The 27902-nt window shown below is 37.4% G+C and overlaps 5 protein-coding genes across 9 annotated transcripts; 3 read left to right on the top strand and 2 right to left on the bottom strand.

Moving 5' to 3' along the window:
• Positions 1-179: 179 nt before the first annotated feature.
• On the top strand, positions 180-3293 carry VTC5 (GDP-L-galactose phosphorylase VITAMIN C DEFECTIVE 5 (VTC5)). The gene is made up of 7 exons (XM_021953566.2): positions 180-975; positions 1290-1411; positions 1516-1575; positions 1688-1930; positions 2018-2203; positions 2334-2582; positions 2686-3293. The coding sequence occupies exons 1-7, from the start codon at positions 852-854 to the stop codon at positions 3040-3042; spliced, it is 1341 nt and encodes a 446-aa protein (XP_021809258.1). The 5' UTR covers positions 180-851; the 3' UTR covers positions 3043-3293.
• Positions 3294-4043: 750 nt separating this feature from the next.
• On the top strand, positions 4044-4971 carry LOC110752821 (Ribosomal protein L31). Its single transcript, XM_021953554.2, has 2 exons — positions 4044-4203; positions 4531-4971. The coding sequence occupies exon 2, from the start codon at positions 4544-4546 to the stop codon at positions 4748-4750; it is 207 nt and encodes a 68-aa protein (XP_021809246.1). The 5' UTR covers positions 4044-4203; positions 4531-4543; the 3' UTR covers positions 4751-4971.
• Positions 4972-5221: 250 nt separating this feature from the next.
• LOC110752826 (RNA-binding (RRM/RBD/RNP motifs) family protein) lies at positions 5222-8705 on the bottom strand. Of its 4 annotated transcripts, none has more exons than XM_021953562.2 (10): positions 8566-8705; positions 8080-8203; positions 6957-7141; positions 6801-6884; positions 6618-6698; positions 6395-6534; positions 6190-6304; positions 6016-6085; positions 5611-5673; positions 5222-5525 (listed from the first exon to the last, which is right to left on the bottom strand). In XM_021953562.2, the coding sequence occupies exons 3-10, from the start codon at positions 7016-7018 to the stop codon at positions 5448-5450; spliced, it is 693 nt and encodes a 230-aa protein (XP_021809254.1). In that variant the 5' UTR covers positions 7019-7141; positions 8080-8203; positions 8566-8705; the 3' UTR covers positions 5222-5447. The 4 variants fall into 4 exon arrangements, with proteins under 4 accessions (XP_021809254.1, XP_021809253.1, XP_021809251.1 ...); XM_021953561.2 differs by having other exon boundaries at positions 6957-7147; positions 8080-8175; XM_021953559.2 differs by having other exon boundaries at positions 8080-8175.
• A 234-nt stretch (positions 8706-8939) lies between these two features.
• CNX5 (co-factor for nitrate, reductase and xanthine dehydrogenase 5) lies at positions 8940-13167 on the top strand. The gene is made up of 11 exons (XM_021953556.2): positions 8940-9204; positions 9573-9665; positions 9790-9845; positions 9986-10050; positions 10207-10281; positions 10413-10491; positions 11187-11225; positions 11364-11472; positions 11735-11853; positions 12316-12432; positions 12592-13167. Exons 1-11 carry the CDS (start codon positions 8940-8942, stop codon positions 12982-12984), a joined length of 1410 nt encoding a protein of 469 aa, XP_021809248.1. The 3' UTR covers positions 12985-13167.
• Positions 13168-13315: 148 nt separating this feature from the next.
• PYRB (PYRIMIDINE B) lies at positions 13316-16035 on the bottom strand. 2 transcript variants are annotated; one of them, XM_021953557.2, is made up of 6 exons: positions 15831-16035; positions 15121-15685; positions 14887-15026; positions 14100-14273; positions 13675-13911; positions 13316-13574 (listed from the first exon to the last, which is right to left on the bottom strand). In XM_021953557.2, the coding sequence occupies exons 2-6, from the start codon at positions 15665-15667 to the stop codon at positions 13467-13469; spliced, it is 1206 nt and encodes a 401-aa protein (XP_021809249.1). In that variant the 5' UTR covers positions 15668-15685; positions 15831-16035; the 3' UTR covers positions 13316-13466. The 2 variants fall into 2 exon arrangements, with proteins under 2 accessions (XP_021809249.1, XP_021809250.1); XM_021953558.2 differs by having other exon boundaries at positions 15851-16035.
• Between the last annotated feature and the right edge of the window lie 11867 nt (positions 16036-27902).

Here is a 27902-nt window from a genome sequence, read left to right as displayed (position 1 = left end):
GTTTTATTTTGGAAATGAACTTCCCAATTAATTGGAGGGCGGTTTAAGCATTTTAATCCCCTCTTTATTTTTGCGTATAAAAGGCGGGTCTTTTTCGCTCCGTACGCCTGCCCCAATCTCTCTCGTAATATTTTCTTTTTTTCGTTCTCAATTATTGTCCAAATTACGATACACCAAACAAAACCAAGACCACGAAACTCACAACACAGCCCCACGGCACATCCTCAACCACAACCCTCTTCTTCTTCCCCAAACCCATTCTCATAATCTATATAACCAGCCCTCATCTCCTCACCACACCCTCACAACCACAAACCTTACCAACTTCCCCCTCCCAAGAACTTCTTCTTCAAGTTTTCATCTGGGTTTTTCGATTGAACCCAACAACTAAGCCATCTTGTTGCAGAAAGAGGAAGGCGAGGAAGGCGAAGAAGGTGTTTGATAAGTTTTTCTCTTCGGGGGTAAAACCCAGGTTCGACGAGTTGTATACATCACGGCTATACACGGAGTTCCTCGGCCGCTCATTCATGTCCGGACTGTCCGACGAAAGGGTTGTGTAGTTGAGAGCAACCCTTCGCCGCACGGCGGGCGTGGTGCTTTGCCTTCCGAAGGCGGTAGCCCCTCCGACCTTCTCTTTCTTGCTGGTGGTGGTTCTGCTTCCTCTCTTTTTTCCTTCTGCGTTTATTAGCTCTAGTTTCTGTTTAGATTTTTAGAGATTTTTTCCTCTTCTTCTTCTATAAAGCACGAGTAGATCGTATTGTTGTTGTTGTGGGGGGTTTAAGGTTGGTGGTGTTTGATTTTTACTGAGAAACAAAGAACAAAACGAAAAAGGAAAAAAAAGAGAGAGAGGAATGATGTTGAGGATCAAGAGGGTTCCCACTGTAGTTTCGAATTACCAGAAAGATGAGGCGGAAGAGGGTGCTCGCCGCGTTGGGGGTTGTGGCCGCAACTGTCTTAATCAATGTTGCATTCCAGGTATTTGTTGAAACACCCTCTATTTAGACTTTGAATTTGAATTTGAATTTGTTTTGTATGTCTTTGCAAGGCTACTTATATATATTGTCAAGAAAATGGGTCAAATTTTGAATTTTTTTGGTGGGTTTTTAATTGGTTTTTGGCATTATTCTTATCTGGGATTTTGTTTATCTATTTGCGGTTGGAGTAGGAAGGAGCAAAGGTCCTGTTATATTATAGGCTTTCGAGAAAATGTTGTTTAAGTTAGATTCTCACTGCTTTTTGGTATGGGCTCTAGTTGTGACTGGGTTTTGTACCAATTTGGGTTTGTGTAGGGGCAAAGCTTCCGTTGTATGCTTTCAAGAAGCTGAACAAGATTGATGGTGACAAGGAGTTGCCCGGAAGTGAGAAAAGAGAGCCTCCCGTTGCCTTTCTTGACTCACTGCTTCTTGGGGAGGTAAAATTATTGTTGGGAGATTAAGAAAGAATGTCCAGCCTTGTCTGTTCCCTCTTGTATCTAACCATTATTGTGAATTAAAATTGTTTGCTACGTCTTGGCAGTGGGAGGATCGCATGCAGAGAGGGCTGTTTCGTTATGACGTCACTGCCTGTGAAACCAAGGTATTCTGGGTTCCTCTACTATTTCCTCATGTTTGTTGTTTGTAAATTGGGATTCAAGCTGCAGACAATTTGCATATGTTTATTTGAGATATGGATTGATATTCCGGTGTAGGTGATCCCGGGGCAGTTTGGTTTCATAGCCCAGCTGAATGAGGGTCGCCACTTGAAGAAGAGACCAACTGAGTTCCGAGTTGATAAGGTCCTCCAGCCCTTTGATGGCAACAAGTTTAACTTCACCAAAGTTGGGCAAGAGGAGGTCCTCTTCCAGTTTGAAGCAAGCGAAGATGGTGAAGTTCAGTTTATCCCTAGTGCGCCCATTGAGCCTGAAAATTCGCCCAGTGTTGTTGCCATCAATGTACGCTCTTTGTTCTTGTCAATTAGTTGTTCTTACCAGGTTATTTGAGCAAAAAAGTTATATCATTTACCATCCACCATTCAACAGGTCAGTCCAATTGAATATGGACATGTGCTGTTGATTCCTCGTATTCTGGAGCACTTGCCACAAAGGATTGACCATGAAAGCTTCTTGCTTGCACTTCACATGGCGGCAGAAGCAGGGAATCCCTACTTTCGATTGGGTTACAACAGCTTGGGTGCATTTGCTACCATCAATCACCTTCACTTCCAGGTTTCTAGCCGCATGCCTTTCTAGCGAGCTGGCCCTAAATATTAGATTCAGCTTCTGATATGGTTCGCTGCTATTTGTAGTTATCATTCAACAATTAATACCTGTTTGATGATTTTTCTTTTTTGTATAGGCTTACTACTTGGCTGTAACCTTTCCCATTGAGAAGGCTCCTACCAAGAAAATCACCGTGTCAGATGCTGGGGTGAAGGTCTCTGAGCTTCTGAACTATCCTGTCAGAGGTCTTGTCTTCGAGGGTGGAAATACTCTGCAAGATTTGTCAAACACTGTCTCTGATGCCTGCATATGCCTTCAAGAGAACAACATACCTTACAATGTCCTTATCTCTGACTCTGGAAAGCGGATCTTTCTCCTGCCACAGGTATATATGGTTACGAAAACTCTACTGTTTCATTAGCCATTTTTTCGCCTTGTTTTCATTACACAGGTTGTCTCACACAAACACATGGTCTTATCAAATGCAGTGTTATGCTGAGAAACAAGCTCTTGGGGAAGTGAGAGCAGAGCTCCTGGATACTCAGGTGAATCCAGCTGTGTGGGAAATTAGTGGGCATATGGTGTTAAAGAGGAAAAAGGACTATGAAGAGGCGTCTGATGAAAATGCCTGGAAGCTCCTTGCAGAGGTCTCCCTTTCAGAAGAGAGGTTCCAAGAAGTGAATGCTCTTATTTTTGAGGCCATTGCTTCTGGTGATAATGGGAATGCAAATTTACTCGAGGATCCGGAAGTTAAGCCTCGTTCTCATGAAGAAGTCGACGTCATTAACACAAGCTCCCATGCTGCTATGGTGACTGGGACACAACAATGCCTTGTTCTGCAGTAATGAGCAGATTCATGGTGTTTTTCATGTGAATCTAGTATTGCAGTTTGCCATTTGGGTTTATGTCTGTACCTTATTGGATGCTATTCGATGCCTAAATAAGCAAAACTGGTTTTGCATAGACAGCTTTATTGTTGCAGTTTGTGTATGCTGCAGAACAACTTTGATCTATTTGTGTAGGGTGCTTTATGGCTAATGTAAAATACTATGTAGTGATTATTGTTGTGGATGAATAAATGTTATGCTTTGTAAAATACCTTGTTGCTTGTATTTTATATTTTCTGCTTTTCCCTTTTGTCATCCTCCTCTTTGGGGTGATACAACTGTTATATACATGACCATAGCACTTGCAAATCCCATATCATTTTCGATAACACTGTCCCCTCCCCTGGATCGTTAAAGAGTAACTATATTTGAATTGAGAGGTGTAAATGAGTGGAGCCAAGCTGGGTTACCGAGTGCTCAAGTTTAAAAATAGCCCCAAAAATTGGGTATTCAAGCTAGCCCATCAGACTTTGGGCTATTTTTACAAGCCTAATCTCAGATATAACAAGCCTAATCTCAGGGTCATCTCGTTTTAGAACGAGCTCAAGTTAAGTTTGTCTCAACTTTGTCTTAAAATAAAACTATTTGAACAATAATAAAATAAAAGGTCATTCCTTCATTTGGGGGTTTTTAAAGGCAAAGTTTTAACGAGGCCACACTTGTTGCATCACTGAAGTCCAGTTTTCACTTTTTGTATCCTGACATTGTTGTTTCAATGAAGTTATCTTTCTCTCGTGTTACCAAAAAAAAAAAAGAAGTTATCTTTCTCTGATCAAAAATAAAAAAATAAAAAAAAGGGTCAAATTAGAAGACAGAAATTGTTATTTTCCCCTTTTATTTTTATTTCTATGGGACGAGAACTGGTCGAAGACCCAGAAAACGACCATACACAAACAGGCCTCTGACCAGAGATTCTGGCAACATGAACATATGGGTTAATTGAGGCCCAAACTTAAGTGCAGGCCCATATTTGTAAGGCGGGTCGGCGAAAATTTGCGCTATGAAGCTGCAAAATCCAAGTTCTGATGCGTGAGACTTTGAGAAGAAGGGTGGCTAGAATCAGACAAGAAGATCCATTTGGAAGCTCTCATTGTTTCATCGGCTTTGCTTCAATCGCTTGTAAGTGTCTCTACTCCGCTCTACCTGCTCTTAGCTTTCTCATTGTTTTAATGTTTACTTTTATGCTCCAACCCTATATATATTATATTCAAAGGGAACCCAAGTAATAAAATTTGGGGCTTGAAGTGAAAATGAATACCAGGTGTTCGATGAAATGCTTACATGAAGTGACGGCTATTACTCTGACAAATGTTTTGTGTTTTCAAGTTTTAGTTGTTAAGGAGAGTGGTTCCTCCACAATTGCATTTGATTTTTGGATACTATTTGGCTGTGAATTTGTGAAAGGTGATCTTTGGATAACTGAGAAGTGATGCTTTCAAATTGTAGATTATCTGAGGAGATGAAGAAAGGGTTGCACCCTCAGATGCAATGGATATCTTATGTGACCCAGAGTGGCAGATTGATGCACGTTATGATGACCAAAATCCACCATGTTGGTAAAGTCTACCACTTGAAGGCGAAACGGCAAATGACTGAGAACCTCGGGCAGGTTGCCAAGTTCAGGCAACGGTACGAGAAGACTGCTGCCCCGAAAGAGGAACCTTGATTGTGACTTTGGTGTGGATTTCAGATTTCAAAGGGTTTGAATTCTTAGATACCTTTGTTTTAGAATAAATATGAACTTGTTTTGTGAACTTTGAAGCACTTATGGCTTGCTGCTCTAGGTTTTGTTTAACTTTGAGAAAAGTTTCTGTTCTGATCATGGTTCTTATGTTAACCACAGTTGATATTTTTCTTGGGAGTATTATTGATCTGGTTCTGGAGTTAGATTTCTTGCCACTCTTTGCTACTTTGCTTCTACAATTCTACAAAACTCATTCTTGTGATGCCACTTAGAAGTGGTCGAAACCAACATTAACTAAAGAGAACTAAGAAGCCTCCCAACTATCTCACAAATGCTTCGATTGAGATTCTTTAGTTTTAATCTCCACACCTTTGAAATTTGGATGTAGAATTCTTGGTGTTTGGAGGGATTTTTCCTTACACTATTATCTACTAAACACGCTACTCAGTGTAGTTTACATGGCAATTAACGCTGTATTCATGTAAATCAAGAGAACTTGTGTGGGTCTGTCTTACAAATACATGGCATTCTTTGCGTGGAGGGTCGTACCACGCCAGTATGATTCCATGGTATGACCGTCCTTCAGAAAAATTTCTCAAAAATTTAATTACAGCCGGAGTGAGACCCAAAATATAACTTCTAGACCCGCCAGGATTGCTTCATCTCTGAATAAAAATCTTCAGATTCTCCTCCTATTGTCCACCCGCGGTTTCTTGGATGCATGTCCATCTTGCAGGTGCTCACTACTTGATTGAATCTGGTAGAGAAAAGAAAAAAATGTATTACATCTAACAGACCCTAGAAGCTCTATGAAAATTTACATGCTATTGAGAGGTTATCACCTTATTGAGCTTCTCCCTCACCATCTGGACGGTCTGATTCATTGATTGGGAAGCAAAATACTCCTTGAAGATTCAATTAAGCACAAGAGGATCAAATGTTAGTCTAGGCAATTAACAAGCAACTTCACAAAAATTAATGTTGACCAATCGACCATATAGCATCCAAAGCCCCTCTTAATCTAGAAATGAAAAACCGACTAATAAACATATGCTTTGGACTTAAATTAGCCTTCATTTTAACCAGACCACCCCAGGTCCCCAAATGCAAAATGCCAATAGAAAATTACAGGCTACCTTATTATATATTATAATATATTAAAAAGCTGCTAGTCACAATTGTGCCAGAAGACAATCCCATTACAAAAATAGCATAAGAGGTATTAACCTTTGAAAACAATAACAAACCTTGTCAGAGGAAATCCTTGAAAGGGGAGGATTGTTAACGTGCGAAGTAAGTTGTGATTCTCCGGAGTCCCTAAACAGAAAGGAAACGGAATCCAGCATGCCAAGTTTCAAATGTTAAAAAAAATAGGAAATTTAGAGAATACTAGGAGTTGGTGAATTTATAGAGCGAAGTACCTCCCACTAGAGTTTACAAGTTGGGGAATGTAGTTAGGATGAGAAGGAATTGCACCAAAAGAAGAGTCAGTCAAGGCAGGTGACTTATTAGCTGTAGACCCCTTAGATCTTCCAGCTGATATCATAAATAAGTAAATAAATCATACTTCTGAGAGATTTAGTAAGTTTAAACCAATGGGTCACATCACTATACAATCGAACTTACGGTTCAATCGCCCTAGAACTTCTCTTGTCCTGCCTTCCAGCTTGTCCTTTGTTTCGGCAAGGCTCTCAAATTCAGGAGCATATGAAACCTTAAGTCGATTCCCTAGGAAAACATACTCATCCAATTTCCTCTTTGCAAACCTAAAATGTCAAAACCAATATGGTCTGGTACTTAGCTCTATGCTTTATTATTTATTAACCAGTTAAGCATATGATATAATCACCTGGCATTGCTGACCAGATGAAACTTTATCCAATAAACATCAGTGAATGGCTCACAATCTTCTTCATCCATTGGTTTACACCTGAATATGGTAAACAACCATAGTTACAATGATTTTAGGATACCAGTTTGCAGTTGGATTATTGAAAAATAAACTCTAGAACAACAAAGGAAAGTAAAGTACTCTTCTACTTCTCCGTAGGACGCAAACAATTTTAACAGCTCAGCACCGCATCCCAAAGCTGGAACATTCTTCACAATCAAATACCTGCCACAAAATAAATATAAATAAAGCATAAAATGTTGAAAACAAAACAGAAATAAGCACTGATAGAGAGACCTTGATTCATCGCAGACTGTGTAAACGCGAATTGCAGTAGGTTCATCTTTGTATCGAGGCATTGTGTTCCACCAAAACCCGAAGAGAGTAACTACCAAATAATCGTGTCTATGAATTGAAGGAACAGAGGCTGCGATTAAGGTGCCTCTGTGTATTATTGTTGATTCTGCTCCTCAAACATTTTTCTGGTCCTCAAACAAAACAAAACAAAAATTATTGTATTACTTTCACAAACATAAAGATGCACATACACTTACCCAAACAAGCTATTGCCAATATGCCAAACAGACAAGTATACTTGTAAACTTGGAGATGGCTAGCGCACTTAAGTTTTAATTCAACCTTTGAAACCTAAGATTTTCAATTAGGTAGTCATGAAACCATTTGCTTTGCTCTCTCTGAAATCAAAGACTGGTTTTTCTTGCACAGAGCAACAACTCTCCCAGTATAGATGCCTAGTTAAGCAATTTAGAAATGGCCCATTTAATATTCTTTAGGATAAGAGAGCACTTGCTGCAGCTCATGTGGATAGAAAACTGAGCATAAAAAATTTCTCCCAGTGCCCACAGTGATATGGTTTGTAACAGATGATATACCATTTATCCATCCCATGATTCCAACTTGATCGAATATATTGAGGTAAAATCCTAACGTTTCTGTATTTTTTCATGAAACCCTAATGCCAATTAAAGCTTAGAATCAAAATACAGCAAGAATTTCAGAAAAAAAAAACTCCAATACTTCCAGGTCACAAACTCATTGTTCGCTGGAAAATTCAAGTTTCCTTTTCACACACTGGTTTAACTTCCAAAAATCACTAAAATGCATTTCAAAATGTTTTTGAGTGAAACCAGTTCCAATTTCCAAAACAATACTGAAGACTCCAGTTCACCATAGTTAGAAAATGACCGTGACGGGTAGATTGACTAAATAATCAAAAGAAACCCCCAGTCATCAAACATTCCGACAGAAATTTCATTTTTGATTTTGCAACCACAACTTTCAAGGCAAAACACAACATGACTACAGTACCATAACCAAAAAAAAAATTGTAAGGAGAGAATTAATCAAGAGATAATTTGTAAAACCAGAAAACAAGTTTCCGGGCATGAAATTTACATACCTCAAATTGAAGGCAGTGTCTTTTGATTGGAAAAGCAAAGGTGGTGTCCAGTTATCCAAAACTTGATTCTTGATAAATTGTACTTGCTTGTTTGATCTTAAAAACCAGAACGAGGCATATTCAGCTGTCATGTCAAGTTTAACACACATGTACATGCATACAAAAATACCCCACATTCAGATTTCATGTGTAGCTCACTCCTCTCTTCAGACTTTTTGATATCCTTAGTTTCTAACTCTAAGAGGAATTTTCACAAACATCTAATTGGCAAGCACCAACTGCTTTTAAAACGCATGATGTCTATTTAACAGAATAATTCATGATTTTTATCTGGCAATGGAGAAACTCACATGCAAAACTTATAAAACCAAATTAACATAAATTTAATAAACCATGCGCTTGTAATTATCAATCCGAATTCACTTGAAACCAAATTAAATTCCTTTGTTTCTTGCATATGGACTGGAAATTAGAAGAGAAACTCACCGCTTTAGCTCCCTGTGTTGAATTTGCATAATTGCGTAAAGACCAGGCTTAGTTCCCCTTAAGCATTAAGCTTCGTACCCTTCGGTTCGGTTTGCATGTAAAGATCGACAGCGTTTCGTTGCAGAAGTTTTCGGTTTGGTGATGAAGGAAGAACAGAGAGCGAGAGATGAAGGCTACGTCAACGTTACGGTTTTGACCCAAGGAAATGACAAAACTGCCCCTCATTAGTGAAGCATCGACAAAACCCCAGATCCTCGCGCGCTGCCGCGATCGTTTCTTCAGTTAGGGTTTCTCTAAACCTCAAGCTCAATTGACCCCAAAAAAAAAAAAAAAACCTCAAGCTCAGCTCAAGTCAGCTCACTCTCTGCAAATCCATGGATTCCGACGGTGGAGAAGCTTCTAGGATTCTTCTCCAACTCGAAACCTTGAAGTCCACTAAGAGCGAAATAGAGCGCCAAATCTCAGCCCTCGAAGCACAGCTCCAAGAGATTAACCTGCAGCATCCAAACGCCACCGTTCCAAATGGTTCTTGTCCTCCTGTAATCCCGTCCGTTGATTCGGGTTACGGTCACGATTTGTCGCCTCAGATGATTTACCGCTACAGTCGCCACCTCTTGCTCCCTGCCTTCGGAGTCCAAGGTATAATTATAGAAGTCTGTGTTTGTATGTGTATTATGTATGTATGTATATGTATGTACGTATGCTTGTATAGTACAAAGTTTAACCGTTATATATATGTATATATAAAATTGGGGTCTAGAATTGTTGACAATAGCTAACTTCTAGTAGTAATTAATGAATGATTGCTTTTTAGTTTTTAGTAATAAAAAAAAGAACTTATTTTCTTGTGCAGTAAATAAAATTGAAGGCATTGGAATGCAAGAATTATTATTGAGCTTTGTAATTCATATAACATATATGTGAAATATAAACTGGTTTTGTTTCTTTTGTAATTGCTGAGATTTTATGTAATTTATAATTGAAATTTAATGTTTTTGTTGGATTAGGGCAATCCAAGTTGTTAAAGTCGTCAGTTTTGGTGGTCGGAGCCGGAGGGTTGGGCTCGCCTGCTCTGCTATATCTTGCAGCTTGTGGTGTTGGTAATGTTTCCACCTAATTGGGATTTTGATAATGCCTATTTTAAGAATATGTTATTAATAATAATTTGATACCATGGAACTAAGATTTTCGGAACTCAATATTTGTATGGGATTGCATCTTTAGGCCGCTTGGGGATTGTTGATCATGATGTGGTTGAGCTCAACAATATGCACAGGCAGGTACAAGTTAGAAAATGTGCTCCTACTATTATTCTCATATTGTTTGACTTTACTGTTTTTATGTACACAATTCATGGTTTTCATAGCAATGCTGATTGGTAAGACTAATTCATGGTTTTCTATTGCCGATTGAGTTTTAGATTATCCACACTGAAGGTTTCATTGGTCAGCCAAAAGTGAGATCTGCTGCTACTGCTTGTCGTTCGTACGTTTCTCTTTTCGTGTTATTTCTCTGTGTTTAAAAATAGGAATTATATTGGAGTTGTATTGCATACGATATACTGACCTTTGATATCTGTGAGAATTTTCTGTTTTAGTGTATTTATTTTGGTTCTTTCTAATATGTGGATTTGTCTCCCAGGATTAACTCCACTATTCAGGTTGTGGAATACCAAGAACCTTTACGTACATCCAATGCCTTAGAAATCTTGAGCAAGTATCCTTGAAATTTTGCAATTATTTAATTATATTTCCCTTTATCGTAATCTGGAGATATAGTTTCAAATTTTTTTTTGGGTCCAAAATTGTTGAAACATTGTGTCACCCTTGACTGTTGACATCTCTAAGATATGATATAATAGTAGATGCCACAGACAATGCTCCTAGCCGTTACATGATTAGCGATTGCTGTGTGGTGTTAGGGAAGGTAAATTGGCTCCTCGTGATGATCTTACAAATGCTCTCTGTGTTATCTTTTTCATTACCTATTTGGATTGGGTAAAAGAATTAATCCATTTTGTACTTTAGATGACATCCATTGCACATGGGAAGGATGCATGTTTAAGATCCCCGAAGTGGAAGAACTCACATTTATGTTCCCCTTGCTCCCATAAAAGTTTAATGAGGGGAAAAAAGACAGGAAAGGAAAAATAGAATTGACTGAGTTGCAGCTGTAATAGCTCTGAGTCATTATGACTACAATGACACATCCACGTTACATTCAACTGAAATAATAATAAGTGTATTGTATTGTGTTTGAGTTTGTGTCTTCAATATGTGGTTCTCAGGGTTGCCTTGGGCATTTAAAATGTTACCATATCATAGTTTTGATATATGTAGTATATATGTTTGTATAAATTTATAGGCTGTTCTTGTATTGTTATAACATGAAAGAAAACATTTCTTGAGTTTGTGACTTCAATATATGATGCTCAAGGTTGCCTTGGGTATTTATGATTGTTACCATATTATAGCTTTGTATAAATGTATTTGCATATATAAGTATTGTTTTTTTAATGAATACTGTTATTGTGTTGTTATTACTTGAAACAAAATATTTTCCTTCCATTTTACTCATTTTCTCCACTTAAGTACTAATTGGTCCTATGTGTATTCTCGCAGCCTCTTGTATCTGGTGCTGCCGTGGGATTGGAAGGGCAGGTACATTGTGTAGAAACTTTTTTGGTCCTTAGATCTTGAATCATATGATTTTCCATATATGACGTGGTAGAAATTGTCTGTTTCAGCATTTTATCATGTTAAAGATTCCAAGTATTTACTCCAAATATATTTGTGTAGCTCACAGTTTTCAATTACAATGGCGGCCCATGCTATCGTTGCCTATTTCCAACTCCACCGCCTGCAACAGCATGTCAAAGATGTTCTGACAGTGGCGTCCTAGGCGTAGGTAAGTCAATACTTGTTTTCATTCAAAGGTTATGGAATATAACTGCTGCAAAACTACCTATTAATATTCCGAGTCTGCTGCAGCCCAAAATGAAAATTTTTACAGACATAATAGCTTGATGACTTGCATAGTAGTTTAAGAGGAAAATTATGTAATTAGAAGTTTCATCACCATCTTGTTTGATTTTGAATATGTTCCTTGGTTTTAATTCCTTGCCTGGGAAACCACTCCATGTTTCTTACTTCTACTTAATTATTTTCAGTTCCCGGTGTTATCGGTTGTCTCCAAGCCCTAGAAGCTATTAAGATTGCAAGTGAAATTGGTGAAGCACTCTCAGAAAGGATGCTTTTATTTGATGCATTGTCAGGACGGATACGAATTGTATGCTTCATCTTGATACCATTGAAATCCAGTAGCTGACATTACTTCCAGCTGTGATTCTTAGACTGAAGTTTGCTTTAATATTTTGAATTCTTAGAATAAGAATTATTGAAACCAGAGCGGCTTTGCACAGACATATGAAGTTCACTTTCTTCCTCCTCTAAGTGGCCTCAGTATGTTCTTTATTTAGGCTTTTGGTCCAGTGGCCCACCTACACAACCAGGGATCCCCCCCTTGCCCTAAACACCGCTCCATTCTTTAGAGATTCGATTGCTTATTCCCTTACAAGTTGAATCTAATCTCCCTCATAATAAGGAGTTAGGCATCATCCCACTCCCCTGGACCTCTTATTTCTTTCAGAACTGAGAATGAATAATTAATGTCAGAGCAACATTTCACGTTTATTAGATTCTGCTTTGTTCTGTTGGTGTGCATTTTAAAAATTTTGCTCTTTCATTGCAGGTTAAGATTCGGGGAAGGTCATTGCAATGCGTAGCTTGTGGTGAAAATGCACCATTCTCTAAGCAGCAGTTTCAGGAATTTGATTATGAGAAGTTCACTCAGTCTCCACTGACTCCGGTATATATCTTCTGTCTCATAATTTTTGTTTTAATAGGATTTCAAAGTATCTGATTGTTAAATGTATAATTGGACACTTTTTATTCTATTTTTTTTAAACAAGTAAATGGGACGAGTATTTGCTTTCCTGGTAACAATCTGGCTTTCCAATCAATGCAGTTACCTTTGAAGTTAAAGCTACTTCAGGCAGACTCCAGAATAAATAGTAAAGAGTACAAGGAGAAACTTGTTAGGGGGGAAGCACATGTGTTGATCGATGTTCGTCCGGAACATCACTTCAAAATTGTTTCTCTGCCCAATTCCTTAAACATCCCGCTCTCGAGCTTGGAGGCTCGGTTGCCTGAAATCTCTTCAGCCCTAAAGGAAAAAGAAGAGCATCAAGGTACTGACTCTGGTTTGGGTGGGCGATTATATGTAATATGCAGAAGGGGTAATGATTCTCAGAGGGCTGTTCAGTTTCTCCACAAGATGGGTTTCACGTCGGCCAGAGACATCATTGGGGGACTGGAAGGTTGGGCCCATGATGTGGATCCAAACGTCCCTACATATTAGCAGGAGCTAGTTTTGGCACTGGTGTGTACTGTATACCTTTCTGTCCGAGTGTTAACTGTATACGTCGTAAGTTACAATCTATTAATTACGGGTATTAGTATTGCGTTTTCATGTATGTATAGACAAAAGAGGTAATTCTATTGAAGATTTTATTCCTTTTAAGAAAAGCCGTTTTATCATCCATTGACGGTTTGTACTGCTCTCGTTCTCTACATACATGCATACTTTACATTCTTGTAATCTATAACTCCACTGCCTTTGATGGAATCTGTTTAAATTTTTGTGTTTACAATCACGACCTAACGGAAGCTTAAAATGAACTTTCGAAAAGTTAAATCAAAAGAAACCAAACTTTGTTGGTAAGCCGCTTGTCTTTGAACTCTTGTTCGAAATAACCAAGGAAGAAAAGTGCCAAAACTTGAAGATATTTTTCCTATTCAGTTGAATCAAAACTTTGAAGACTAAAAAGCTAAAGGGATCCCTCACCATCCTACAAGTAGGAGTTTCAAGAGAGCCATCCTAATATAGAGGCCATTCTTTGCTTGTCTGAAATAGGCAGCTCTCGGGTCCCCATCAACATCAACAGTAATCTACATTACATTCAGAGAAGAGAAAAGTTAACAAAAAATTGAATCAATAAACATGAGATCTGTTAAAGGGGGCAAAATCATTTCATAATCACATGCTTACCTCGTCAAGTCTAGGCAGAGGATGCATGACCACAGCATGCTTCTGCATCACCTCTAACACACGACTATCCACAATGTACTTGCCTCGAGCTTCTTCATAGAGGTCAATTCTCTCTCCAAATCGTTCACGTTGAATGCGAGTTTGATAGACAACATCACACTTAGAAGCAACTTCCATTAAGTCAGCACTTTCTTCCCATTCAATTTTCCTTGACGTCAAATAATCTTTTATATCATCCTGGAAAAGGAAATATATGAAAGATGAGACTCCAATCTCCTAGATCCCTCGACACAACTCCACAATTACCATAATTACGTGAAATCAGGAAAACCAAAAAAATGTGCTCGAAGCATTTTCCCAACTAGTTCTTATAAGGAACACAAGGAAAAGAGGCAAAATAATGTAAAACCTTGTTTGAAATTTACCTTCATTTTCACCACATCAGGAGAGACAAAGTAAATCTTCACATCTTTATACCTGGCGAGCAAGTATGCAAGTGAGCGCACTGTCCTTCCATTAGCAAGATCTCCAACAAGAGCAACTTTAATGCCATCCAATTTTCCTATCTCTCTTTCAATGGTATAGACATCTAAAAGAGCCTGTGGACGCAAGCAAAGCTTTAATTCAACAGGTTAAAGATTTATTACAACCAAATAAAAAAACTGAAAATAACAATACCCATGCTAGCAGCATGCTTTAGATATGAGATGTGATGTGATGCGATGCAATCATAATGCTACTAACCACATCTGTAATTGACATGGTAATCACTACTACTTACCATATTGTAGAATGGGGATTCCTTTCGTATCAACACATTTTTCTTATACCAAAATTGTCCCTCTTATACACTGCAAATCTTTAATTTATAAGGATATTCCACCTTCTAACACAATTTCGATAAATTAAACTACCTATTCCCCTATAGATTATCCCAAGTGGTGAGGGAGGGTGGGGATGTTCCATCCCTTCAATTGTAACCAAAAAAGGAAAATGAAAACAATGCTGCAAGTTCTCTTGCATCTAGAACTACACAATTATAAATGAAGGGTTGTAATTTTTGGTTCTTTGCTTTTATTTTTGTAAAAAACTTGACCTTTCTTTTCAATTCTCATCAAGTTCATGGCTTTAAAAAGGGATTTCTACATGACATGAAACATTAAAGTTCACTCTTCCTCGGTTAATTTGTGATGCATTACAATTTCTCCATACCTGAGTTGGATGTTGTCCAGGACCATCTCCTGCATTGATTACAGGAATGCCAGCAGTTGCTGCCGCCCTTTTGGCTGCACCACTCTCAAAGTGCCGCATCACAATAATATCAGAGTAACCCTCAACAGTTCTTATAGTATCTGGAAATCAAGTGCCCATATTATATTACAACCAAATTGTAGCAGAACCATCTCTAGAAACCTGATAGATAAATAAATAAATGAAACAGCCTACCTTCAAGTGTTTCTCCTTTAGCTGCTGACGAGAACTCCCTTGCATTTTCAGTTGTTAAGACTTCCCCGCCTAACCGTCTCATTGCAGATTCAAAGGAAAGCCTAGTTCTTGTGGAGGGTTCATAGAAGAGGGTAGCCATAAGATAACCCTTAAGAATTTGGCTTCCTGGTGAATTCTTTTCAATCTTCTCCATATCTCGTGCAACCTCAAATATAGCACTGAGAAGATCTCTATCAAATTGTTGAGCTTCAATCACATCAGTAAGTTGAAATTTGTTCCCCACTGAAAAGGAAGGTAAATTTTCAATCTTCAATGCCCGGCACAAAAACACATTCTTTTGTGAGAATTTCTCATTTTGTCCAAATTCTGATGATCTCTCATTGGGAAACAACCGTGAATGTGTCAGGTACTTTGAGTTGGAGTGACCGGATTGTTTACGGATAAAGTTTGAATATTTGCAATTGAACTCTTTGTAGCACAAATTTGTATTTTGAAACGATATGACCCCTTGGAATGAAGTTGAAAATAGTGATGATGAAGCTGCCATCACAGCAATTTCAAGCCTCTGTATATATCAAGATGAATAGGATAAAAACTGGAAAATTAATTGCATGATAAAATAATATTAAATAAAATCGAAATTAAGAATTCGCAGAAAGGAAAAAAAGAAATCAATTATTAACATGAGAAGAAAGTTGAACAGGAAAAACCAGTGTTTTTCAAGGCATGCCTTCGCGCGCGTCGGAGCGAGGCGGCAGGAAATCTCCCGAGGCGGTCAGCTGTTTCGCGAGTTGCACGTTTAGCGCGGGGAAGGCGAAAGGAGCGTTGCACGGCGAGCCAGATCTGGACACTTCTGAACCGGAAGAAATTTTGCGAGTCTGCAAACTGGCTGCGACTCTGCGAGGAAGACGACTCAAGCGTTTGTTTTTTAGGTTTATTGTTATGAAACGACGTCGTTTCGATTGCAGTGTTTTAACTTTAAATGAAACGACGTCGTTTCACTTGGAGTGTTTTGAATAAAAAAACGCAAGTTTCTGTGTTTTTTTTTCTTACCTTAATTGTAATAAGGCAAGAAGAATTAATATCTTTCTTGCCTTTTCTAGATCCAGCTGGCTGTAGCTTTATTCTACTTACCCCTTTTTTTTTCTTTTTTTTCTTTTCTAAATTAATATATTAACACATGGACTTATATTATATATATATATATATATATATATATATATATATATATATATATATATATATATATATATATATATATATAAAGCAAAAGGTAGAGAATGGTGAAACATTCAAAATACCAGAAAATGCCCTTAGTTAATACAAACATTAAGAATTGAAATTATTAATTAAATGAGGATAATATGGTAAATTCACACTTTTTCATATTTAAAAAAATTAAAATTAAAAGAAAAATCGGATAATAAATCATATTTTTATGAAAAACAACTACCCATTATCTTTTTTAATTCTAAAATAAAATAAAATAATTTTTAAAAAAAGCCTCTCACAAGCGCAGAAGCACATGCGGAGAGGCCAGTATCTATATATATAAAGCAAAAGGCAGAGAATGGTGAAACATTCAAAATATCAGAAAATGCCCTTGGTTAATGCAAACATTAAGAATTGAAATTATTAATTAAATGAGGATAATATGGTAAATTCACACTTTTTCATATTTAAAAAAATTAAAATTAAAAGAAAAATCAGATAATGACCTATTTTTATGGAACACAACTACCCATTATCTGTTTTAATTCTAAAATAAATTTTAATTTTTTTAAAAAAGTCTCTCACAGGCACGGAAGTGCATGCTGAGAGGCTAGATATATATAAAGCAAAAGGTAGAGAATGGTGAAACATTCAAAATACCAAAAAATGTCCTTGGTTAATTCAAAAATTAAGAATTGAAATTATTAATTCAATGAGGATAATATGGTAAATTCACATTTTTTATATTAAAAAAATTAAATTAAAAACGAAATCAGATAATAATTACCCATGTTATCTTTTCTTAATACTAAAAATAATAATAATAAAAAAACCAATTTGCACATGCGTGAGCATGTGCCAAGGAACTAGTATATATATATATATATTGTATAATCAGTGGCGGTTCTAGCCTATGGCAGGTTGGGCTCATGCCCAGCCGAAATTTATGTTAAAAAAATAGAGTGGTGATTTCCCACTCCAATTTTGTCCACTAACACTCCATTTTATAACTGAAAAATGAGTGTAAGTGGTCAAAATGAGAGTGGGGAAATCATTACCCAAAAAAATATTACCCATACTCTTCTCTCTCCTCTCTCCTCTTTTGCCCAGCTCAAATTTTTGTTAAAAAAAATATTACCTACACTCTCCTTTTTTTATTCTTTTCCTTCTCTCCTCTCTATCTCTCTTTTTTCGTTCTTTTCCTTCTCTCTTCTCTCCCTCCCTTTTTTCTTCTTCTTTCTTTTCCTTCTCTCCTCTCTCCCTCTTTTTTTTTTTCTTTCTTTTCCTTCTCTCATCTCTCCTCTCTCTTTTTTTCCGTTCTTTTTCTTCTATCTTCTCTCCTCTCTCTCTTCTTCTCTCCCTTTCTTATTTCTTCCTTTTCCTTCTCTCTTTTTGTTAGAAAAATATTACCTACATTACTTATGATTATTAAATTTTTTTGTCTTGCACAAAGATAGCTATTTCAGAAATTACGGAACATGATTGATAGGGCTATAGAGCTCGAGGTGGAAAGCCAAAAACGGATGTCATAATAGATGTTTATAAAAGGAAACAAGGGGCGAAATGGGGCCACAACTCGTTAAAACAAAACCTAGCTCCGCCAATTTTCTTCCTTCCCATTTCTCTCGATATAAACCTGGCTTTTTTTTAAATTAATGTAGTCCCCTATTTTATCTTTCTTTTTAATGTGAAATAAAAATTTTTTCTATTTTTTTCGTTTAATTTTTCTTTTGGTTTTTATTTTAGTTTTTGCATTTGTAGATATAAATGCATTTGAGGGTAAGGCTTATTACGTCTCCCATCACTATGTAATTTTTTTTATGTTTATTAATAAAATTCACTCGTTTCGTCAAGTTTATTATATAAGTTTTGCCCGGTTGGCTTCCGAATCCTGTAACCACCACTGTGTATAGTACAACCCTAATTTCTACCCTTACCATGATAATCTCCATCAATTTCAAGAATTTTCTTCATCTTTCGACTGCAAGTAAGCCATTTTATTTTTCTCTCTAATTCTTCGCAACTGTAATTTGAAGTTCCGTATTTTTTTCAATATATTAGTTATCTTATTCGTTTATGTGATATAGTAGAAATTTGACGTACATGCATCATACTTGTATCTTAGAAATATTAATGGTGTTGTTTTATAGCTATGAATCGAAAAGATCCTGTGTGGAAGTATGCAAAAGAAATAGAGGGGGAAAAATACTTGAGATGCACATTTTGTAATCAAAGATGCAGTGGAGAAATTTCTAGACTTAAGCATCATTTGGGTCAAACTCATCATGGTATGCAATCATGTAAGAAAGTTCCTGAGCATGTGAAAAAAGAGTGTGCCGCAACTTTGAAAAATTTTCAGCTTGAAAAAAGAAAGAAAAATGAAATACTTAGAGAGATTAGGTATGGTCCACGAGGAGGGGCTCAGAGTATGGAAACTTCATTGAATAAGAATATGGAATCCCCGGTACTAGGAGTGTTGCAATTGATGAGGCTCTTAGAGCACAACCTAAATCAAAAGGACCAATGGATAGATTTATCACTTTAGAAGTTCGGTAAAGTACATTAAATTCAGCATGCAAACAAGAAGAAAGAAAGGAAGTTTGTCGAAAGATTGGTCGTTTTTTCTTCTTTAGAGCACTCCCATTTAATATTGTAAATGATCCATTTTGGCTACCTATGGTGGAAGGGATTGCCGCATATGGTATAGGATTTAAGCCTCCATCAATGCATGAGCTGATGACTTGGATTCTTAAGGAAGAAGTTGGATGCATCACGTAGGGAAATATTGTTAGACGGCGACACTGAAGCTACACTCGCCTACATGAAAGGGAAAGCGTCAGTGGATCTTGAATTTTTTTGTAAGTTCAGTGTAGATGAGGAGAATAGGCTTGCTAACTTGTTTTGAAGAGACTCTACTTCACTTTTAGATTATGTTGCCTCTGGAGACGTCCTCATATTCGACAGCACATACAAAACTAATATGTATGACAAGCCTCTAGTGTTATTTGTTGATTCAAACAACCACCGGGCGAGTGTTGGTTGTGCCCTATTTCTTGACGAGACCTTTGGAACATAAAAGTAGCTATTGGAGACATTCATATCCTCCATGAAAGACAATAAGCCTACATTAATACTGACGGATGGGGATGAGGCGATGTGTACAAAGTAATTGAGTATGTGTTGCCCATGTGCAATCATAGGTTGTGCTCATGGCACGTGACAAGGAATGCACAGAATAACTTAAAGGATGAAGAATTGGTACGATCATTTCAAGCATATCTTTGGGAACCAATTACAGTCAATGAGTTTGAAAAGAAATGAGAGTTTTTGAAGGACAGAGTTACTGCACATAAACAAAAGGATGGCTGCAAATAATGTATGCAAAACGAGATGCATGGGCGAAATCACGCCTTAGACCCAAGTTTTTCGATGGTATGTGTACTACTCAATGCGTGGAGTGTATGAACAAGTTTGTAAAAGATTACTTGAGGAAAGGCGTTAAGTTGTTTGAATGCATACCACCGAAAACAATCAAAGAAAATGCTTACAACAACACTGAAAAGTCTTGAGCAACATGCTTCCCAAATTTACACACATAGGTGCTTTTTATTGGTATGTAACGAGATCAATGTTTCGTTAGCACTCATTCATGAAAAAATAATTCATAATTTCGGAGGACGGTTGTATATTTTAGTGAAATACGGTGAACCGCAAAATAATTGAAGTTATGTGTACCTTGGCGGGAAAGATGTTTGAATATAGTGCAACTGTCAGAAATATGAAAGTGAAGGCATCCCATGTTGCCATTTGTTTTATGTGATTAAGTGGGAGCATATTATGAAAATTTCCTCGTCACTCATAATAAAGTGATGGACAAAAACTGCTTGAATGGACATTGGATATGCATTTATGTCAGAAAGTGGTAACAAGGAGGTTGTACAAACCGCGATATATGAAAGTTTAAGTTGTATTGCCAACAGAGTGTGTTTGTATATATCAAAGAGCACAGATGGGTATAGTATTATTCACTACTTCAAGGCTTACGCCTTGCATAACGTGACTAAAATGCCTCGCATCAACACCTCGCCTTTAAAATCATTGGGAAAAACACAACCCAAACCCATAAAGATCTTCTTTGTCCATTACGCTGGTATGTTCTGCTTGTGGCCAGTTAAAGGATAAAGGCAAAGATAATAAACAAGCTCAAGTTTTTATTTCAGAATTCCCGTCGAATTCGTAAATGACATTTCACACATAGTTCTATCAGAAAGCGAACCCAGAAAATGCATATGGATTAAAAGGTTAGGCTGTAGAGAATTGCTTCAAAGAATCAAACTAACATCAGCATTTGACATTAAGCAAGAGACATTAAAAAAACATTTAAACTGTAAAAACAGCAGCCACAAGGATCATTAAATCTTGGATACCCTTAAATCTTCTAAAAAAACAAGGTCAACACAAATCATAAACCACATTCAGTATTTCATTATCCTAAAAAAACAGAGAGCATATTGCCTATCTTATCTAAGAGCACCACCCACCAATACAACAAATTCGAAAAAAAACCAATATAAACTAGCGTTCTGTGTAACCATGCAGTTAGCACAGAGCAGACAAATGGTTTGCCAGAATCACATTATGCTTTCAAAATCAAAGGAAGAATGCCAAAAGGGCAGCAGCATAAACACAAACAAACAACTAGCAAAGATTTAAAACAAAAAAAACTTGCTTTCCATGAAAAAGTTGAAACCTTCACATGCACACAATAAATCAGAGGATGTACCTGATTTGAAGAAGAGAGAGTTTGTGCTTTGATGGAAAAGAAGAAAGATTGGGATTTTATAAGAGCTTGACTGAAAAACAGCACAACTGAGTCCTTCGTCGAAGGCAGGACTATACTCTCACTCTCAGCATAGGGAAAGGTGGATGCTTTTATGTTTTTATATTGTCAAAAATAAAAGGCTTAAATGAGGTTTTGCCCCTGAACAAAACCATAATTGCCAAGTTACCCCATGACCTTTTGTTTTGGTAAATTAAGGACTTAAATTATATAAAAATGTTCAATTTGCGACTCGCCGTCAAAGTCCATCTAAAATTCTGTCACGTGACTTGCACGTGGTCAGTTTTTTAGAATAAAAAAAGTGTAAGAAAAAAGAGAAGAAAATAAAAAGAGTTAAAAGAAGAAAAAAATGAAAAAAATGGGGAAAAAAAGTTACCAGCCCCTAGCCACAACATCAGTACCCCATCTCCACCATCTACTCCACTAGCCTCCTCCATTCCATGGAATTACTTACTCCGCCTGTAACACCCCACACCCACCTCATCCAATTCTCTCAGCCCCCCCATATTCTCATATCCCCAACTCCCAATCATCGCACCCACTTTGCATGAGCCTTCTGTTGATGATTTGGCTCAACTTAAAGATCCCAAAAGCCTATCTGGACAAAATCAAAATAACCCAAATCCCCAATTCAAGATAACTTCACCAGTGACAATCCAATGAGGGGAATTTCTCCACACTATCAGTTCAAATTAAGAAAATCCCAATGCCAAATTCACAAAGCACAATAACCCAGATCTCAAATAAAAAAGATAGGTCAATTCAAATCAACCAAAACATGAAATTTTCCAAAATGCTTATTCAGCGGAAACAAGAATTAACCAAACCTGGACAATTTGAATTCGATATCAGCCAATGCAAAACGGAATCAAATTGCCCAAACGGAACAACTTGTGTGTACTGAAACTTTCTCTCCCTTTCTCTCACTTTAATTCCCAAGGATCTACCAGACCTGGTGTTTCTTCCACTTTAAATCTCACCCTTTTCCAATCACATAAACAGGGATTGAAACAAATATTTATAAAATAAAAAGCTCTTGGGGCTTTGAATTATGAATCTATTGTTCTGTGATCTGTATATGTGTATTGTAACCCATGTATCCTTCTCGTATCGAGTATATCTTGTACTTGGATCAAGACGTGGGCCTCTACCGGCTCTCTTGGGCCGAGATGCTTCCTGTAAAGGGCCTGCACACTTGAAACAGTTATCAGATTATGAGTGAACTGGGGTTGGACCCAGTTGAACCCCCTCCGATGGTGAAGTCAGATGTGGTTATGTAGTGAAGAGAATGGATGTAGGGTTTTCACAATAAGAGTGTTTATTACCTTTATCCAAATGTAGGTGAAGAGTATTTATAGAGGGGAGAAGGAGAGGCAAAGATGTCTAAGGATGAGATATTTATCTTCCCTCTCCCAAGTGGGACTGGGGTACATTAAATGACCTGCTCTAATCACCATGCTTCTTAACAAAGACTGTGTTACAAAGCGACACGTGGACTTGGATGGGAAGTATATTAAATGATCCATTTTCATCACTAGGCTGTTTATCAAGGATCAAAGGGTAAGGCGACACCTAGCTTGGGATGTGAGATGCATTAACTGATCTCCCTCACTTGCCAAGCTGTTTACCAGGTGGACAGAGTGAATGACATGACAAGGGTCTGATCATGCTTGATGAGTGCTAATGCACCTCTGGTCGTACACGGTATCCCGCTGGTCGGCTCGGTATCAGGATGCTTGGGCAGGAGGCTTTTGTTTTGATACCTGAGACCTCACGAGTGCTCGGGTTGGTGTATGTTTGACGGAGCCATCCATGGCCATATGGTGATTTGCGATAGGCTCGGCTCACTATGATGGTATAGGCCATCAACATGTATAGATGAGTATGGAAATCGCAGTGGATGCGGCGCTGTTTGATGCCGAGTTGTTGCAACTTACGGAGGTGTCCCCTTTGGCCCTCAAATCGAATCCAAGCTACGTCGAGTCGCTCTTCGAGTTGTGGCTTTTGCTTGCCGGAGGAGGAGGAGAGGCGGGAGCGTGCGGCTGTGTTGGGTACACGTAGAGGGGCTGGGTTTTATTTGTTATTTTATCTTTTTATTTCTTATTTTTAAAATTTAAAATTTGTTATTTATTATTTTTTCTTTTTAAAATAAAATTATGAATTTACCCATAATTTTAACGGAATTTTAGATGGGAATCCAAAAAATTGACGCCAAGTATCAAATTGGCCATTTTTATATAGTTAAAGTCCTTAATTTACCAAAAAAAAAGTCAAAAGATAAATTGACAATTGTGGTTTAGTTCAGGGACCAAAACCGTGTTTAAGCCAAAATAAAAAGGGTCATTTTTATCCCATCCCAAAACTTGTTAGAAAATGTGGGTTATTGGAACTTTCGTTTCCGATTGGAGCCCAATTTTCTGGGTACACAAATGTTTTGGGAACAATGTTCAATCTAATTACGAGTATTGCCATTGTTTTCCTCCATATCTCTTTCACCAGGAACTTTTGGGGATTTTGTCGAAGAGCTCCCTAAATTTTAGCCAATAATAAATCTTCCTAAATTTCAGTCAATGTGATAAATTTCAAGAATTCAAATGTATTTTTTAGAGAAAAGAATTCAAATGTTTTTAAATTAAGAAGAAAAGAATGCAGATGTGGTTAGCCCAGTTTATTAGGACAGTGAACCACCTTACACCAAAATTCAAGTTACCAATCCGTAAATTAAATTAATTTGTAGTAATTTAGAATATTACTTATATAAATAAAAAAAAGGGTCATGCTAGGGAGACCAACTTTAGATACCAACTTGTGTACTATCTCTCTAATAAAGGTGGAGCCTACCAATACAATGGGTCCCACGTTCTATTAGAGAGATTGTACACAAGTTGGTATCTAAAGTTGGTCTCCCTAGCATTTTCCATAAAAAAAAAAACCTATGATTCAGGTATGATATTAAAAAGAAAATATAACAAAACACTTATGAAGTTGGTACTTGGTACCCATGCCAATGCCATAGATACACACCTGGCGTATAATGTCTTTGCTAATTAATTGCTAATGTACCTTTGAAACAGGTAGAGCTGGTAAACTGTTGTTAATTTATTATTAACTCGCAAGTGTACGTGCCAATTAGTAGTATAGCAAGACAAGTACGAGGTCGTACCCACGAAGACTGAGAAGTTCAAATTAGTTGTGTACTTAGATTACCGAATTCAATAAGTTAGGAAGTCAAGTCTAAAACAGAATTTAAAGTGAGAGTGATTGTGAATGTGATTGTGAAAAGAAATGAACAAACTGAAATTGCAAATGAGAGAGCAAGTAAACAAGTGTAACAAATAATGGTTTTGAGAGTTGAAAATCAGATTTGGAGACTAGGGCATTCGATTCACCATAACAATTCAATTCTAGGTTATAAGGATTCAAGTGACAAGTCTAATTCAGATTCAAAGATTGATTCTAGCTAAGGTATGATTAAGCCATGGTGTCTGGTCCTAACCTTGTATTCTTAATTCCCTAATTTGATCATTTGTTGTCTAACCTAAAATTAAGCATTAGGAATCCATTAAGCATAGAAGAACATTTTAAACAACCAAGTATGTATCTAATCCAGATTGTCGAATTCTATACACACTCTTCCTATTCATAGTTCCATTTGAATTAAAGAATGGTGTCTACTCTTAATTCAAACCAAGATACACAAATCAAAATGGTAGCTAGGCATTCCGATTAGCATATAGGCATGTAGGCAAAATGAATAAGAACATGAATCTTGAATCAAACGTGAAACTTCAAACTTATAAACCCAGAAAATTCAAGTTAGGTTACATCGAAGCCCTAGTTATGGATTTAGTTACTCATAATGGAAAAGAGACTTGAACAGAAATGAGAAAACACAATGAATGCAACAAGAGTAGACAAACCCATTTCTGAAGTTCTTGTGGCGTCCAATGCTTCTTCAAGGGCTTCTCCACGTCTAATGCTTCTCCAAGAGCTTGCTCACGTCTAGAAGGATGTATGAAGGATATAGAGGTGATTTGGGATGAGTTTGAGTGAGTGGTGATGGCTGAGAAAGAGGAATTTCATAGGCAAATGGAAGGAAGGATTTCTGGGACAATTTTGGTGACTTGGGGCTATTTAGAGCTTTGGATTGATTGTTGGAGTGTTTGAGAGTGTTTGAGGATGATTTCTGAATGTGTTTGGGGAAAATGATGGAAGTGTTTGAGGAAGATGATGGAAGTGTTTGAGGAAGGATGGAGTGAAGGATGGCTGAATTGTGGGGTTGTGAATCCCTGGCTTTTCACACCTTGAATGTGGAATGGAAGTGATATTTATAGGGAGAGGGAAGTGAGAAATCAGAATTGAATATGGCTAATGCCTACAACACTTGCAATTGAAAATCAGTTTCTTGGCTGCTGCACTTCACCAACAAATCCCACCAGAATCAACACCTCATGCATAGCTCATCATGACCAAGCTTCCAACCAGAAACAATAGCTCATGCCTAGCTCATCGTGACCAAGCTACAATCAGCTCATCCTCATGTCAGCATGACATGTATTTTGATGGGCTCACAGATTGGACTTCCTTTATGCAATGAATGACTTTGAGCTGTCCATCTTGAAGTTCAGAATGTCTTCTTTCCAACCACATGTAATTTGGCCCAATCCAAGCTTGGATGAAGGAGTTAAGGCCGAAATGAGTTGCTAACTCAGACTGCACGTTTTTGCACCATTTTACTTCAAATGCCTCAAGTGGTACCTAGAGCTCAATGAACTGAATGAAAAACACAAAATAGATTAAAACCACAAGTTTAACTCAAAAACATAGCCGAATCATAAGCTAGAATGGTACAAAATGATATACAATTATGAACTGATCATAAACTTGACTTGCAATTAGCAAAGACTACATTTCCTCTACAATACTATTCTATAATTTCTCCAATTTGAGCATTCATCATCCACACAAACAAGGTGATTAATTAGTCTAAAAATAATTAATTCTCTCTGCTCTTGAACCCTAGTCCCCCTCCCTTGGAAACACTTTCAATGTCGCACTAGGGAGGAGGCCTTTGTTCCTCCTCCCCTCTCCTCTCATCCTTCCCACTTCCTCCATCTCTCTCTCTCTCTTCTTTGTGAGAGTTTATGTTACTTTTCTTGTTGTTTGTATTTCCTCCTTGTTTTTCTGAATCTCTTATCTCACTCCTTCCCATCCCTCTGATCTCCCTCATCTCTGACTTTTTTGGTCTCCAAACGCCCTCATCTATCCATAACATCTCCTTCAAGTTCTCCTCTTCCTCTTTCCCTATGATTGACTTGTTAATGTCTTGGCTTGTTTTTGCTGCTAATCTCCCCCTACATCCCATGCTCAGATCTGAGTGTCAGATTTGTATTTATGGGCTTTGTAGCTTTATGGTCTATGTTGACCAATTTATGGATCACTTGAGTATGATGCATATTGGTGGCTTGCTTCCCCAACTCCATTCTCTGCAGATCCCTCTTCATGGCTCCTCTCTCCTTTGGTTTCTTGATGGCGGCAATGACAAAAGCAATGACGACGAGTTGATTTGGTTAGGGGGTTACCTTGTCCACCCCATGTTTAGTTTGGGACTAGTGAGGAATTTGACTATACCACCACCGGTTGGTTGGGTCGTCTTCTACTCGTATTTCCTCTTATCCTTGTATTTGTTCTTTGTTTTCTAGTTGTGGTTGTCCGTTAGCTTTGGACTCTGGCTTTGTAACTTTGGCTTTTTGCCCTGGTTATGTTATTCCAGTTTGACCTAAAAAAAATTAGGGCTTGTCCAATATAGGTCCCTACAATTTCTATTTCCTAGACTTATACCCATCATTCTATAAATCTATGTGTAAAAGCCAATTTCAAACTTAAATGACCAATAGGATATAAGAGGTCATAGTATTCCTATGTTTTTACATCGTTGCCATTAGACTTCATATTTTATTTATAACTAGCCTCCCTGCACGCGCTTCCGCGCGTGCGAGAGGCTTTTTTTAATCACGCGCGCTACGCGCGACTTACAAAGTTTCATAAATATTTTTTTGCAATTGTATTTATATAGATGTCCGTTTCAACAGTATCATATTTTAATCGTGCGCGTGTGATAAATCGTCGTCTTAAAAGTTTTCCTTTATCGCCCGTATTTTTCTAGACGTTCATCTTAGAAGAGAGAAAAAAATACATTGAGACGGGCATCAAGAAAATTTTAGTAGCACCAAACAGAAACTTCCGCGCACGCGCTACTAAAATTTTAGTAGCGCGTGTGATTAAAAAAAAGCCTCTCGCACACGTGGAAGCGTGTGCAGAGAGGCTAGTCTTTAATCATTGTTAAGATACACACCATCTCATACACGTGTGCAGTTTTTAAGATACTTGGAACGTTTGTTTCACCTCCTATTCTAACACCCTTCATCCACTTGAAAATATTATTTTACTTAAATTATTTGAGATTTCCTTATTAATGTTGGATTTGCTTTGGATAATATTAATATGTGGGTAATTAATTGAATAAGAATCCCCCTAGCTACTAAAATTCATTAGGCTAGCCTCTCTGCACACGCTTCCACATGTGTGAGAGGCTTTTTTTTAATCACACGCGCTACGCGCGACTTACAAAGTTTGGTAAATATTTTTTCGCAATTGTATTTATATAGATGTCCATTTCAACAGTTTCAAATTTTAATCGCGCACATGTGATAAATCGTCTTCTTAAAAA

The sequence above is a fragment of the Prunus avium genome, chromosome 4 (assembly GCF_965620075.1).
Source record: "Prunus avium chromosome 4, drPruAviu1.hap1.1, whole genome shotgun sequence".
NCBI lineage: Eukaryota > Viridiplantae > Streptophyta > Magnoliopsida > Rosales > Rosaceae > Prunus > Prunus avium.
The sequence above is the reverse complement of the archived record's forward strand: the minus strand, read 5'-3'. Positions and strand labels throughout refer to the sequence as shown.